This window comes from Pseudophryne corroboree, chromosome 6, assembly GCF_028390025.1.
Source record: "Pseudophryne corroboree isolate aPseCor3 chromosome 6, aPseCor3.hap2, whole genome shotgun sequence".
NCBI classification, from domain to species: domain Eukaryota; kingdom Metazoa; phylum Chordata; class Amphibia; order Anura; family Myobatrachidae; genus Pseudophryne; species Pseudophryne corroboree.
In genome coordinates, this window is record NC_086449.1 from 425,937,280 (window position 1) to 425,953,322 (window position 16,043).

General features: G+C 43.8%; 1 protein-coding gene across 4 annotated transcripts in view; it reads right to left on the reverse strand.

Annotated features, from left to right (window-relative positions):
• RELN (reelin) overlaps positions 1–16,043 on the reverse strand; it is an 856,893-nt gene that overhangs the window by 482,453 nt on the left and 358,397 nt on the right. For all 4 annotated transcript variants that reach the window (XM_063927014.1, XM_063927013.1, XM_063927012.1 and 1 more), the window contains exons 8-10: positions 14,843–14,894; positions 2,435–2,531; positions 1,620–1,860 (exon numbers count right to left, since the gene is read on the reverse strand). In XM_063927014.1, the coding sequence (XP_063783084.1) occupies positions 1,620–1,860; positions 2,435–2,531; positions 14,843–14,894 (390 nt within the window). The remainder of the gene's footprint in view (positions 1–1,619; positions 1,861–2,434; positions 2,532–14,842; positions 14,895–16,043) is intronic.

Genomic DNA, 16,043 nt, shown 5'->3' on the forward strand with positions numbered 1-16,043 from the left:
ATATCACTCTAACTCCAAAAATTCCGTATTTCGGAATATTCCGTATTTCGGAATATTTGGATATGGGATACCCAACCTGTATATATATATATATATATATATATATATATGCATAAGTATTTACTTATATATTTTGATGTCTCACTCCTGCTATAGCTCCACCCATGTTATCCACAGCCCCGCCCACATCTGCATTCCACCTTTCTCCTCATGGGGGTCCTGCCCATTTTGGCGGTACCGGGCCCCACAATTTCTGATGGCAGCCCTGCGTATACCTGTCTGTACTAAATTTTATTACAGGTTGAGTCTCCAATATACAAAATTCTACGGACCAGAGGTATTTTGGATATCGGATTTTCCGTATTTTGGAACATTTGTATGCCATAATAAGATATCTAAATAGAGAATGCATTAATGTTTCACATACACCTTTTACACATATGGGTGTATTCAATACCTTTCGGATCCTTTCCGACGGAAAGGATCCGTCAGGTCAGTATTCAATGCCGCAGCCAAACCCAACAGGTTTGTCCCGTTCCGACAATGCCAATCCGACCTTTTTTTAAGTCGGACTGACATTGTCGTAATCGGGGCTAAAACCTGTCGGGTTTGGCCGCGCTTCTGACAGAACACGTGGATTCCGACGATCCACGTGTTTTCTGACAAATCGGGAATTCCCAACTTGTCGTAAAAAAACAGCTGGCATTGAATAGTTCGGAACCCCTTCCGACCTAAACTTGTCGGAAACTGCCGTCTTTCTGACAAGACAGCAGTTTCTGACAGGTATTGCATATACCCCATAGCCTATAAGTAATCTAATACAATATTTTCAATTATTTTGTGCATGAATGAAAATTAATTTATGTCTCATATATACCTTATAGTACACAGAGCCTGTTCAAAGATAATTTCATTCAATAGTGTTAATAATTTTGTATATTAAACAAAGTGTGTGTACATTAAACCATCAGAAAGCAACATCTCAGACATGCTCAAAAAATTCTGGATTACAGAAAATTCCGTATTTTCAGAACCTACTCAACCTGTAGTAAATATTTGTATACCATAAGTGTACTGGAATCTACCAGTTATATTGATCAAAACTTTAAAGAAAGAAAGTGACTGCACAAGAAGGACCTGGCTTTAAGGATTAAATCAGGGGTGGGGAACCTTTGGCCCTCCAGCTGTTGTGGAACTACACATACCAGCATTCCTTTCTACAGTTTTGCTATTTGGCCATGCTAAAACTGTTGCAGGGCATGCTGGGATGTGCATCCCTGGATTAAATGAACCATAAACAGGTAATATTTTTTTTTTAGCAACTACACAACTGTTTACTTTACAATTGAGTTTTTAAAGCATAACTGGTTGGGTCAAAAGAGGATAGATATTAGACATTCTGCTCTGTTATCAGAGTAGGAATTCAACAAATGCATCTTCCATATGAACTAGATTGCTGTCAATATTTCATGTTAGGTGCTGTGATCACACATGGAATGCTGGTATAAACTATGTTGGGTATTTTAGAGGCGGTGAGTTGGCTATTATGACCCAGACCACTGACCCTAGACCACTATTGTTGCTGGTAGAAGAAAAAATAAAATAAATACAGAACAAACCTTTATAGTAGCGCCAGGAAAGAAAAGCCAATTTCCAGTGTCCATTGGATCAAGATTATCTTCTAAAACAATTTGCTTATGAGCAGCATTGATGATCAGTATATTGTCCAGAGCCCAACATGCCTCATACACATCTCCAGGCTGTGTGCTCTCCTGTGCCCAGCGGAACCTCACATTTTCACCTTTGGCTTCATACGGAAGGTAGATAATGTGGATGATTGTGCTGACATTTGAAGGAGCACTGGGAAGAGTCAAACACAAAAATATATCTATACATGTTTATAGCCCTGTACATTTTACCAGAAAATGTCATAGAGACCAACATGAGATGTGAAATATATTTATCAAATAGTGTTCGGGTTTTTATATACAAGTCTAGTGGATTTAGAAAAGGTACATTTGCAGGGATGGCTCAAAAATGGGGAGAGCCTCAAACAACTATCTTGTACTGGGCCTCATAAGATGGGAAGGGGGAGGGGGGGTATTTACCAAAGTTTGGAGAGAGATAAAGCACCAAGCCATCAGCCCCTGTCATTTTTCAAACAACCTGTAACATGGAAGAAGCTGATCGGTTAGTACTTTATCACTCTCCACTCTTTCTCTCCACGCTTTGATAAATCTCCCCCAAGGTTTTAATCCAACTCCTTAATAGCCAGTCTGTATCACTGGGGAATTGAAGAGTACTCTGTCATGACATAAGAGTTCTATAATTGTAATAAGTGGCGATAAAACCTATTGCCATATCTTGGTAAATAGACCCCTGAATGTTAAATAATGTAACGTTGCTTCTGAAGAAAAGATGTCCATAAACACACCTGATTCTCTCAAGTGGCATCCAGCTGGTAGCATTGTTCTTGGTGTAAGACACCACAATGGCTGGATCGGAGTAGCTAAATCGACATAGCCCAGACCCTGTAAGATAAAACCATATTAAGAAAACATTATATTGTGACAAAGGCATTTGTTATACCTTAATAGCCCCAAATGGCAAGTGACCCCTACATACCACACTCATTTTTTCATATGTTAAATTACTAAATCAATAATGAAATGACATTAAAGCTGTTGCTGAACGTAAGCAGCAGATTTATCCATGCTAAAGATGCCAGAATTAATATAAAAGTGATAAATCACAGCTGAGCAGCATAATGTGTTGAAGATTTCCCTGGGGAGCAATATGAGTTATGTGCATACCATAAAGATATGCTACTGACATACAATCTAAATAATGCAGACCGGAATCAATACTTTGTACATATTTGCTTTACACACATACATGCACTCCCTCTCACTCACACACACACACACACTCACATGTATATAATTCAAATATTCAAATTTAGATACTAACTTACAATAATAAGAATATAACTAAGCCACACCATGGTAATGAAGCATGATTAACCGCAGAACAAGACAAAAACATTTAATTATAGACAGTAGGTACAACTGATGAACCACCAACATAATACAGTGATAAATATGATGCTATTTATAGCCTTCTGATAGTTAGCAGAGTTGGTACCATGTGCATCCATGTGTATCTTCTAATGTTTATTTTGCGGACAATGATTTAGAGTTTTTTTTAGCTAACTGGGGGTGACGTGATCGTGATTCATTCTAGAACACATTGGTACAGGGCAGATGTTTGCATAGTTATATTGAGAGTTTATCATAGTGACTTTTTCAAAGTCAGAAATCTGCCACATTACACATACAAGTAGTGCTGAGATAAAAAATAATAAAATGAAAAGCACCACACAAAAAAATAAGAATTTACTTACCGATAATTCTATTTCTCGGAGTCCGTAGTGGATGCTGGGGTTCCTGAAAGGACCATGGGGAATAGCGGCTCCGCAGGAGACAGGGCACAAAAAGTAAAGCTTTAGGATCAGGTGGTGTGCACTGGCTCCTCCCCCTATGACCCTCCTCCAAGCCAGTTAGGTACTGTGCCCGGACGAGCGTACACAATAAGGGAGGAATTTTGAATCCCGGGTAAGACTCATACCAGCCACACCAATCACACCGTACAACTTGTGATCTAAACCCAGTTAACAGTATGATAACAGCGGAGCCTCTGAAAAGATGGCTCACAACAATAATAACCCGATTTTTGTAACTATGTACAAGTATTGCAGATAATCCGCACTTGGGATGGGCGCCCAGCATCCACTACGGACTCCGAGAAATAGAATTATCGGTAAGTAAATTCTTATTTTCTCTATCGTCCTAGTGGATGCTGGGGTTCCTGAAAGGACCATGGGGATTATACCAAAGCTCCCAAACGGGCGGGAGAGTGCGGATGACTCTGCAGCACCGAATGAGAGAACTCCAGGTCCTCTTTTGCCAGGATATCAAATTTGTAGAATTTTACAAACGTGTTCTCCCCTGACCACGTAGCTGCTCGGCAGAGTTGTAATGCCGAGACCTCTCGGGCAGCCGCCCAAGATGAGCCCACCTTCCTTGTGGAATGGGCCTTAACCGATTTAGACTGTGGCAGGCCTGCCTCAGAATGTGCAAGTTGAATTGTGTTACAAATCCAACGAGCAATCGACTGCTTAGAAGCAGGCGCACCCAACTTGTTGGGTGCATACAGTATAAACAGCGAGTCAGATTTTCTGACTCCAGCTGTCCTGGAACATATTTTCAGGGCCCTGACAACTTCTAGCAACTTGGAGTCCTCCAAGTCCCTAGTAGGTGCAAGGCACCACAATAAGCTGGTTCAGGTGAAACACTGACACCACCTTAGGGAGAGAACTGGGGACGAGTCCGCAGCTCTGCCCTGTCCGAATGGACAAACAGATATGGGCTTTTTTGAGAAAAAACCACCAATTTGACACTCGCCTGGTCCAGGCCAGGGCCAAGAGCATGGTCACTTTTTATGTGAGATGCTTCAAATCCACATATTTGACTGGTTTTAAACCAATGTGATTTGAGGAATCCCAGAACTACGTTGAGATCCCACAGTGCCACTGGAGGCACAAAAAAGGGGTTTGTATATGCAATACTCCCTTGACAAACTTCTGGACTTCAGGAACTGAAGCCAATTCTTTCTGGAAGAAAATTTACAGGGCCGAATTTGAACCTTAATGGACCCCAATTTGAGGCCCATAGACACTCCTGTTTGCAGGAAATGCAGGAAACGACCGAGTTGAAATTTCTTTGTGGGGCCTTCCTGGCCTCACACCACGCAACATATTTTCGCCACACGTGGTGATAATGTTGTGCGGTCACCTCCTTTCTGGCTTTGACCAGGGTAGGAATGACCTCTTCCGGAATGCCTTTTTTCCCTTAGGATCCGGCTTTCCATCGCCATGCCGACAAACGCAGCTGCGGTAAGTCTTGGAACAGACATGGTACTTGCTGAAGCAAGTCCCTTCTTAGCGGCAGAGGCCATAAGACCTCTGTAAGCATCTCTTGAAGTTCCGGGTACCAAGTCCTTCTTGGCCAATCCGGAGCCATGAGTATAGTTCTTACTCCTCTACGTCTTATAATTCTCAGCACCTTAGGTATGAGAAGCAGAGGAGGGAACACATACACCGACTGGTACACCCACGGTGTTACCAGAACGTCCACATCTATTGCCTGAGGGTCTCTTGACCTGGCGCAATACCTGTCCCGTTTTTTGTTCAGACGGGACGCCATCATGTCCACCTTTGGTATTTCCCAACGGTTTACAATCATGTGGAAAAAACTTCTCAATGAAGTTTCCACTCTCCCGGGTGGAGGTCGTGCTGAGGAAGTCTGCTTCCCAGTTTCCATTCCCGGGATGAAAAACTGCTGACAGTGTTATCACATGATTTTCCGCCCAGCGAAAAATCCTTGCAGTTTCTGCCATTGCCCTCCTGCTTCTTGTGTCGCCCTGTCTGTTTACGTGGGCGACTGCCGTGATGTTTTTCCCACTGGATCAATACCGGCTGACCTTGAAGCAGAGGTCTTGCTAAGCTTAGAGCATTATAAATTTACCCTTAGCTCCAGTATATTTATGTGGAGAAAAGTCTCCATACTTGATCACACTCCCTGGAAATTTTTCCCTTGTGTGACTGCTCCCCAGCCTCTCAGGCTGGGCTCCGTGGTTACCAGCATCCAATCCTGAATGCCGAATCTGCGGCCCTCTAGAAGATGAGCACTCTATAACCACCACAGGAGAGACACCCTTGTCCTTGGATATTGGGTTATCCGCTGATGCATCTGAAGATGCGATCCGGACCATTTGTCCAGCAGATCCCACTGAAAAGTTCTTACGTGAAATCTGCCGAATGGAATTGCTTCGTAGGAAGCCACCATCTTTACCAGGACCCTTGTGCAATGATGCACTGTTTTTAGGAGGTTCCTGACTTGCTCGGATAACTCCCTGGCTTTCTCTTCCGGGAGAAACACCTTTTTCTGGACTGTGTCCAGAATCATCCCTAGGCACAGCAGACGTGTCGTCGGGATCAGCTGCGATTTTGGAATATTTAGAATCCACCCGTGCTGATTGTAGCAGTATCCGAGATAGTGCTACTCCGACCTCCAACTGTTCCCTGGACTATGCCCCTATCAGGAGATCGTCCAAGTAAGGGATAATTAAGACGCCTTTTCTTCGAAGAAGAATCATCAATTCGGCCATTACCTTGGTAAAGACCCCGGGGTGCCGTGGACAATCCAAACGGCAGCGTCTGAAACTGATAGTGACAGTTCTGCACCACGAACCTGAGGTACCCTTAGTGAGAAGGGCAAATTTGGGACATAGAGGTAAGCATCCCTGATGTCCCGGGACACTATATAGTCCCCTTCTTCCTGGTTCGTTATCACTGCTCTGAGTGACTTCATCTTAATTTGAACCTTTGTAAGTGTTCAAAAAAAATTTTTTAGAATAAGTCTCACCTAGCCTTCTGGCTTCAGTACCACAATATAGTGTGGAATAATACCCCTTTTCTGTAGTAGGAGGGGTAATTTAATTATCACCTGCTGGGAATACAGCTTGTGAATTTTTTCCCATACTACCTCCTTGTCGGAGGGAGACTTGGTAAAGCAGACTTCAGGAGCCTGCGAAGGGGAAACGTCTCGACATTCCCATCTGTACCCCCGGGATACTACTTGTAGGATCCAGGGGTCCTGTACGGTCTCAGCGCCATGCTGAGAACTTGTCAGACGCGGTGGAACGCTTCTGTTCCTGGGAATGGGCTGCCTGCTGCAGTCTTCTTCCCTTTCCTCTATCCCTGGGCAGATATGATCTTATAGGGACGAGAGGACTGAGGCTGAAAAGACGGTGTCTTTTTCTGCAGAGATGTGACTTAGGGTAAAAAACGGTGGATTTTCCAGCAGTTGCCGTGACCACCAGGTCCGATGGACCGACCCCAAACAAGTCCTCTTCCTTTATACGGCCATACTGTGCCGTTTGGAATCTGCATCACCTGACCACTGTCGTGTCCATAACATCTTCTGGCAGTTATGGACATCGCGTTTATTCATGATGCCAGAGTGCAAATATCCCTCTGTGCATCTCGCATATATAGAAATGCGCTATAGTCAATAAAATACTGTCCCTGTCAAGGGTATCAATATTTTTAGTCAGGGAATCCGACCAAGCCACCCTAGCTCTGCACATCCAGGCTGAGGCGATCGCTGGCCGCAGTATAACACCAGTATGTGTGCATATACTTTTTATTATATTTTCCAGCCTTGTCAGCTGGTCCTTGAGGACGGCCCTATCTATAGACGGTACCGCCACTTGTTTTGATAAGCGTGTGAGCGCCTTATCCACCTTAAGGGGTGTTTCCCAACGCGCCCTAACTTCTGGCGGGAAAGGGTATACCGCCCATAATTTTCTATCGGGGGGAACCCACGCATCATCACACACTTTATTTAATTTATCTGATTCAGGAAAAACTATGGTAGTTTTTTCACATCCCACATAATACCCTCTTTTGTGGTACTTGTAGTATCAGAAATACGTAACACCTCCTTCATTGCCTTTAACGTGTGGCCCTAATAAGGAATACGTTTGCTTATTCACCGTCGACACTGGATTCAGTGTCCCTGTCTGTGTCTGTGTCGACCGACTAAAGTAAACGGGCGTTTTAAAACCCTTGACGGTGTTTTTGAGACGTCTGGACCGTACTAATTGTTTGTCGGCCGTCTCATGTCGTCAACCGACTTTGCAGCGTGTTGACATTATCACGTAATTTCCTAAATAAGCCATCCATTCCGGTGTCGACTCCCTAGAGAGTGACATCACCATTACAGGCAATTGCTCCGCCTCCTCACCAACATCGTCCTCCTACCTGTCGACACACACGTACCGACACACAGCACACACACAGGGAATGCTCTGATAGAGGACAGGACCCACTAGCCCTTTGGAGAGACAGAGGGAGAGTTTGCCAGCACACACCAAAAACGCTATAATTATATAGGGACAACCTTATATAAGTGTTTTCCCTTATAGCATCTTAATATATATATAAGCATATCGCCAAATTAGTGCCCCCCCTCTCTGTTTTAACCCTGTTTCTGTAGTGCAGTGCAGGGGAGAGCCTGGGAGCCTTCCCTCCAGCCTTTCTGTGAGGGAAAATGGCGCTGTGTGCTGAGGAGATAGGCCCCGCCCCTTTTTCGGCGGCCTCGTCTCCCGCTCTTAACGGATTCTGGCAGGGGTTAAATATCTCCATATAGCCTCCGGAGGCTATATGTGAGGTATTTTTAGCCAAAATAGGTATTCATTTGCCTCCCAGGGCGCCCCCCTCCCAGCGCCCTGCACCCTCAGTGACTGCCGTGTGAAGTGTGCTGAGAGGAAAATGGCGCACAGCTGCAGTGCTGTGCGCTACCTTTAGAAGACTGAGGAGTCTTCTGCCGCCGATTCTGGACCTCTTCTTACTTCAGCATCTGCAAGGGGGCCGGCGGCAAGGCTCCGGTGACCATCCAGGCTGTACCTGTGATCGTCCCTCTGGAGCTGATGTCCAGTAGCCAAGAAGCCAATCCATCCTGCACGCAGGTGAGTTCACTTCTTCTCCCCTAAGTCCCTCGTTGCAGTGATCCTGTTGCCAGCAGGACTCACTGTAAAATAAAAAACCTAAGCTAAACTTTCCTAAGCAGCTCTTTAGGAGAGCCACCTAGATTGCACCCTTCTCGGCCGGGCACAAAAATCTAACTTGCTTGGAGGAGGGTCATAGGGGGAGGAGCCAGTGCACACCACCTGATCCTAAAGCTTTACTTTTTGTGCCCTGTCTCCTGCGGAGCCGCTATTCCCCATGGTCCTTTCAGGAACCCCAGCATCCACTAGGACGATAGAGAAATAATAATAAAATAAAGTCCATCCTTTAAAATAATTTTCGAATCAGGGCGAAATTAAGAAAAAAACAAACTAAAGCTAAAAGACCATCAAATACTGACGGCACACTGCTATATATACTCAGTGGTGTTGAAGGTGACTTTAACACGTGGATAAAAAAAAAAACAATGACTGGCCATTAATATTGAACTGAAAAGTACAACAACTTGATGACAACTGATGTGAGTCAAAATTTGGTCAGCTAACAGACCATTATAATATACCTCAGAAGTGTAAATACAGTAAGAATGCAAGTGCAGCCCTCAGCATTTAATTCATAAAGTGCCACATAATAACCAAAAGTAATAGTTTGAACATAAGGGGTTATTCAGGTCTGTTGGCAAACAAGAAAAGTACACTAATGGGCAAAACCATGTTGCCCTGCAGGTGGGGTAGATGTAACATGTGCAGAGAGATTTAGATTTGGGTGGGCTATAATGTTTCTGTGCAGGATAAATACAGGCTGCTTTAGTTTTACACTGCAATTTAGAATTCAGTTTGAACACACCCCATCCAAATCTAAATCTCTCTGCACGTTACATCGGACTGCCCCACCTGCAGTCAGTAGCGGATTTCCCAGTAGGCACGTGCCTAGGGGCGGCACATTTGGCTGATAAGGGCCAGATGATTAAAAAAAAATTCTGTCATTACATTTTATATATTTTATATATATATATATATATATATATATATATATATATATATATATATAAAAAATCTTTTTTTATTTATTTAGCAAATGAGGGGTGTAGGACAATGGGCAGCAAATTGTGGTCCACGAGTTGGTAGTAGGGTGAGGTTGGGGCTGCTTTGGTGGTCTTGAGGCATCCAGACTGGCACCCGAAATGAAGGGGGCAATGACGTGATGAAGGGGAAGGGGGGGCGGCCAATTCGACCCCTAAATTCGGCCCTGCCTGCAGTGCAGCATGGTTTTACCCATTAGTGTGCTTTTTTGATTTGCTAACAAACCTGAATAAGGCCCATAGTAAATACATGCAACCAGAGGCGCTTTAAGAGAGGAGGGGGCCGGTGTTCACCCAGAGAAATCTCTATTGCGCAGCATATAACCCAAAAATGGCCGCTGCAGCCTTTTTCTGAGTGATATTTGCAGCTCTGCAGACAATACGGGCCAGCGGAGCATTGAGTATAATTAAATGAGTGCAGAGTGAGGTGTGCGGGCCCCCCTGGACCCTGGGGCACGTGTGCTCTGCACAACTTACACCCATTATAAGTACACCAGCAGGAGATTTGGAAACATCTGCTTTTCAAACAACAGAGCTCGCAGCAGTATTCCCTATAGTTTTCTAAGGGAGTGGCAGATCCAATAGGTGTTCCTGAGCGATGACAGGGTGTGTGTGGGGGTTCTCAAGCTTTTTCCATGTAAATGATTGCCACTTCAAAAAAAAACAGGAGAATTTTACCAAAATCTCTCACTTTCTGATTCTCACACCCTATTTCATTTCCCCCATGTATCTAAAATACGTACACACATATAATGTACATTACTACCGTATATAACATATATATATATATATATATATATATATATATATAAATAGGTAGACTGGCACTCCACACAAAAGTTAATGATGCTCTGGTGCCCTCCAAAGAAAACATGAATGCAGAAACTTAGAAAGAAAGGCAGCACTCAGACGGCGTAGCTGAAAAATCGTGTATTAAATACTCATGGGATCCATGAGTACGTAATACATGGTTTTTCAGCTACACCGTCTCTGAGTGCTGCCTTTCTTTCTAAGTATAATAAATATATATATATATATATATATTACACACACACGCGCACACACACACACACACACACACACACACACACACACTATACACTGTGCAGCAACAACAACTGAAGGACACTGAAGATGACAATTTATGATTATTTTGAGCCCATCTGCCTCATCTGCCTGTGTTACGCAGAATGAACATCTGCCGTCCATCTTTGTACTATACACCACTGTAGGGTTCCAAATTTTAATCATATTCATTTATTTTACTTAGAAGAGTCACGTTCAGAACCAATCAACCTCATCTTTAGTTTGTCAAATACATTCATACAGCATGAAAGATGAAACTAAACATGATTCTATACAGTAGAATGAATAGACACATAATGAGAGGAAGATTAACACATCTCCCGCTATTTTAATTAGCAAAAATCTGCACCACTGCAAAATCACCATTAGTTCTTTGAAGCAATGTATTATTTTACATTTATTTAAACACTATAGCTAAAAGACATAAATAAAAGTGACCAGTGCATTAACACACAATTTTAGCAGACTTTTTTTTGTTTGTTTGTTTGTTTTTCTGTTGTTTTTAGTACAGGATATTTAAGAAACATGCAAAGTAACTAAGCACAATGCCACATTAGCACTACAGCTGAAATGCTATCTGCTTTATTTGTCAGAGAACTAGTACAGCACACTTGTAAATGCTTTCACATCATTTCAGCTACACTTTCCTGCTGAGCTGGTGCATCGATGTATGAAAACATATCATGGCACCACCATTGAATTTGGAGCACAACAGTCCGTATCATACAAAATTTCATTCTAATATCTTTCTTTTTGAGGTTATCAAAAGAATATGCAAAGACAAGAGAATAAACATTTCATATAACATGCAGGCAAAAACAGAAATGTTATTGTGATCTCAGGTGCTCATTCAGCGTTCAACAGAATTACATTTGCAAAGCATGTCTTGCGTGTTTTCATTGCTCCAGGCCAACATATCAAAATAGGCCTATCAGTTCAACCACCAGCTTTGTGCCCCTTTCCAGGGGCGGATTGGCCATAGGGCTCATCAGGAAGATTCATGGTAGGCTGATGTGTCTGTGGGGCGTGTTTTGTCAAGTGGCCCCACCCTCCACATGATAGGCAGCCCACCGCACTCAGTACACTGCATTGTCCCCATTCATTCTGTTATTCCATCTCTGCAGTACCGCGATTTCTGCCATCCAGTGATGCTGCCATGGCTACACGGTGTGTTATACCTCTTTTATACCCCTTTTCCTCTAGCTAAATTTACCTGTGTTTTTGCACGGGGGCGCGCATCAACACAAGTTTTTAGTAAGTGGAAACAGCTCAAAACGGGCTGAGTGACTCTGGAATCCTACCTAGGTAGCTACCTGGGTTGAATACGGTAACACAGTAATGACCCGGGTATTGTGCAGTGGAAACGGTAATTACCCGTGTTTCAGAAACGAGTGACATCAATAGGCTTTTAGAGAGCTTACCCGGGTTAAGTGGAAACAGATCCGACCCGGGAATAACCCGTGTCAAAGTGCAGTGGAAACGGCGGGGCCGATAGGGTTGTAGCCGGGTTAAACATCCTGGATCGGACCCGGTACACAGGTGGAAAAGGGGTATTAGTTCCCAATCTGCTACTGGTCTCAGACACAACTGCAGCAAAAGATGTAAGGAAGGAAACAACTGCATACAATCAGATTCTATGAGGAGGGATCCTGCCCCCCTCAGCAGACCCCACCCCCTCATCAGACCGCACCCCCATTAGGGCTGCTTCCATAAATTTCCTGGGCTGGTTTTCCATCCTAATCCGCTCCTGCCCCTCTCTGACATTCTCCGCTTTCTAATAAAGTAGAGATTAGTCTCAGTAGGAGCCGCTGGTTTTCGTGTCATGGGACCTTTTCTTCAGGAGGTTGCTTTAGCATGTGGGGTGGCCTGAGTAGCGTTTGAGGAATTGTCTGGAGCATGTGTGGTCTGAATAACATTTGGGGAGGTCTGTGGCATGTAAGGAGGTATGGGAGCATGTAGGATGCAATGGGTAGCATGTGAGGCCACATAGAGAAGTGTGGGGAGCATATTGGGAATATGTGCACAGCTTTAGTTTTGCACTGGTATTTAGCTCAATCTATGAACATTTCTATTGCACAACATTTGTAGACACTATCCCCTATACAAACTCATGTCCAGATTAAGGCTTATGGGGGCCCTGTTACTAAATTTGTCAAAATGATATACAGTATTGGTGATGTATACTGTGTAAATACTCCCAGCACCACAAATGTGTGGAACACACTATTGTACCCCAGTGCACACTACACCACACATTTCCTCCAGTTTATATTATGCCCCAGTGCAACCAATTTACTACTAATGCTAATGCTACTGTGCCATCAAAGCACATTAGGCCACAGTGACCCTAGCTCACATCATGCCACACAGTGCCCCTGGTTAACTTCATGCCACATGGTGACCTTATGCTAAAAGACAGTGCCTCCTGTTATGCATTGCAGTGTCGCTAGTTCACATTATGCATCTTCACTGATATTCACCTCCATGTGATATTTGAACCTGGGGGCTGTGTCATGATCTTTAAGGAGCATCTGCTATGCTATAGCAGGAGTGTAACCAGAACTTTGTGGGCCCCATAGCAACATTTTGAAGAGGCCCCTGTCCCATTGCTTCTAGACACCTTTCTCCACAGTGGCACAGTCGTTCATTATATGCCCCATAACCCTAGTTCATTATATGCATTATAGGCACCACAGTAGTACCCTAGCTAATACTGCTCCCAGTTCAGCCCGTGGGCAGCAGTGTCCCACAGTCTGTGTGTGTGTGTGTGTGTGTGTGGGGGGGGGGGGGGGGCAGTTGGGAGGCTCCTGTCACTCAATGCCCTGCTTAGCATTTAAGCTCCTGTCACTCAATGCGCATGTGCACAGCATCTATTCACAGGAGACAGAGACAGGGGGCATGCCAGCAGCTCACAGAGCGCTGGCCATGTCCACATAGTGACTGAAAACAGGGGCATGGCTCGCAGCAGCAGCATTCCCGTGGAGCCATGCCCTTTCCTCTTCCGGCGGGCGCAGCCACAGCGTGCAAAAGGGTCCCGTCTGGTAGTTGAAAGAAGTTGGAAGGTACTGTATGCTACAGTAGCTGGTGATGTGCAGCAGTATCAAAACCTCTAAATCACATCCAGTTTAGCACAAATGAGACACCGTACCTGATTAGCTGCCAATCTATTAAGTAGGTGGGTTTACAAGACTAAAGGGCCCTAGACACTGTGCGATTTGAACGATGAACGATATGAACAACATGAACAATGAACGATTTTTCTGTAATGATTTTTTTGCATATACACTAAACGATTTGAGTGAACAATTTGAATGATTTGACATTGCAAACATTGATATCGTCCAAATTGGCTTGCAATGATAAACGATGATAGACCAATGATGAACGAATGTGAGGACACGCATCGTTCATCGTCGGTGCCTCCACACTAAACATTTTTGAACGATATTGTCCATATCGTTATTAAATATCTACAAGTGTGTAATGCCCTTTATTCATTTCATGTTGGGAGCTCCTCCATGTGAACTGTGAGGTTTTTTTTTTTATCCAAATGGATTACATTGAATCAAGACCAAAGAAGGTATCAGATCAGAAGATATTAATACCACTATACTACAGAAAGGTTTGGGGAACAATGATTTTAATTATGCACAAAAACAATATTATTTATTTTATGGGGCCCATATTTATTTATTTATTTATTTATTTATTTATTAAAGCAACATTATTTATTTATTTATTTATTTATTTATGAATGATGGCATTATTGATCTCTGGATTATAGATTATTCATTTAATTATTGTAAAGGGCATTACTGATTTCTGTGGGCATTATTTAATAAACAGGACATAATTTGTTTTAATTAAACACAGTGGGGGAGATGTATGAAGCAGTCAAAAGAGTGTAGAAGTGAACCAGTAGAGAAGTTGCCCATGGCTAACAATTAGCTGCTACCTATCATTTTATAAGGTACAACTCGCATTGGGATTGTAGTAACTTGTAACTGGTTATATCTGTAATCACACTCACACAGAGGCACCGCATGCTGCACAACACATTTTTTATTTTAACAATATAGACTTACCAATAGAGAACTGGAGAACAGATGCAGTAGTTGTGTTAAGACTGGTTGTTGTCTACAAACGAAAAAAAAAAGGCATGTGTTAATAAACTGTCACAATTCAGTGTAAAAATATTTATTATAGTCATGACACAAGGCATCACAGGGTGTACATTTCTATTTCACATTACCGACGACGGAATCACGGCATTTAGAGAGGGGGAAGGGGGTGTGTGATTTCAACGAAGCCCCTTGCTATGCTCGCCACGCTGCGGGCTCAGTGGCAGTGCCGTTTCTTGTGGCGGGCGAGCCAAGCAACCGTACGGGGAGCCCGCCGCGGCACTTTGCTGGTCCTTGTTTCCCCCTCCTCCCTCTTCCCGAGTACTCCTGCTCGGGGGGCGGAGTTTCGTGGAATGACGCGGTTGTGTCGTGACGTCACGACACTTGCCTGCGTAATGTGTAAAATGGGGACACTTGCCTGCCGTAATGTGTAAAATGGGGACACTTGCCTGCCGTAATGTGTAAAATGGGGACACTTGCCTGCCGTACTGTGTAAAATGGGGACACTTGCCTGCCATAATGTGTAAAATGGGGACACTTGCCTGCCGTAATGTGTAAAATGGGGACACTTGCCTGCCGTACTGTGTAAAATGGGGACACTTGCCTGCCGTAATGTGTAAAATGGGGACACTTGCCTGCCGTACTGTGTAAAATGGGGACACTTGCCTGCCGTAATGTGTAAAATGGGGACACTTGCCTGCTGTACTGTGTAAAATGGGGACTTTTTTTTTTCCTGCGGTGGCCATGATGATGAGATCAGATGAGGCCACGCCCATTTTTATGAGACCATGCCCATTTTAACAAGGCCACGCACCCTTGCCGGGAGCGTGCGCATGCGTTTTCTTTTTATATCTATGGGGGGGTGCATTTTTTTTCTATGTCAATGGGGGGGAGGGGCGCATTTTGAAATCTCTAACTGGGAGCTAGAAACAGCCCTGCTCGGTGGCTATGGACGTCGTGGACACCCATGAGTGGGAATAGTCCCTGTTGGTCGGCATGCCGACTGTCAGGATAGTGAGGTTTGTGATGTAGGTCTCCTGACCGGCGGTCACATAACTACATTCCTGTATATCTATTCACCAACAATTAGTGCAAAACACATGATTTCAAACCAATAAAACCAACTCAATTATTCTGTATTCATCTGATGTAAACATTTGCATGA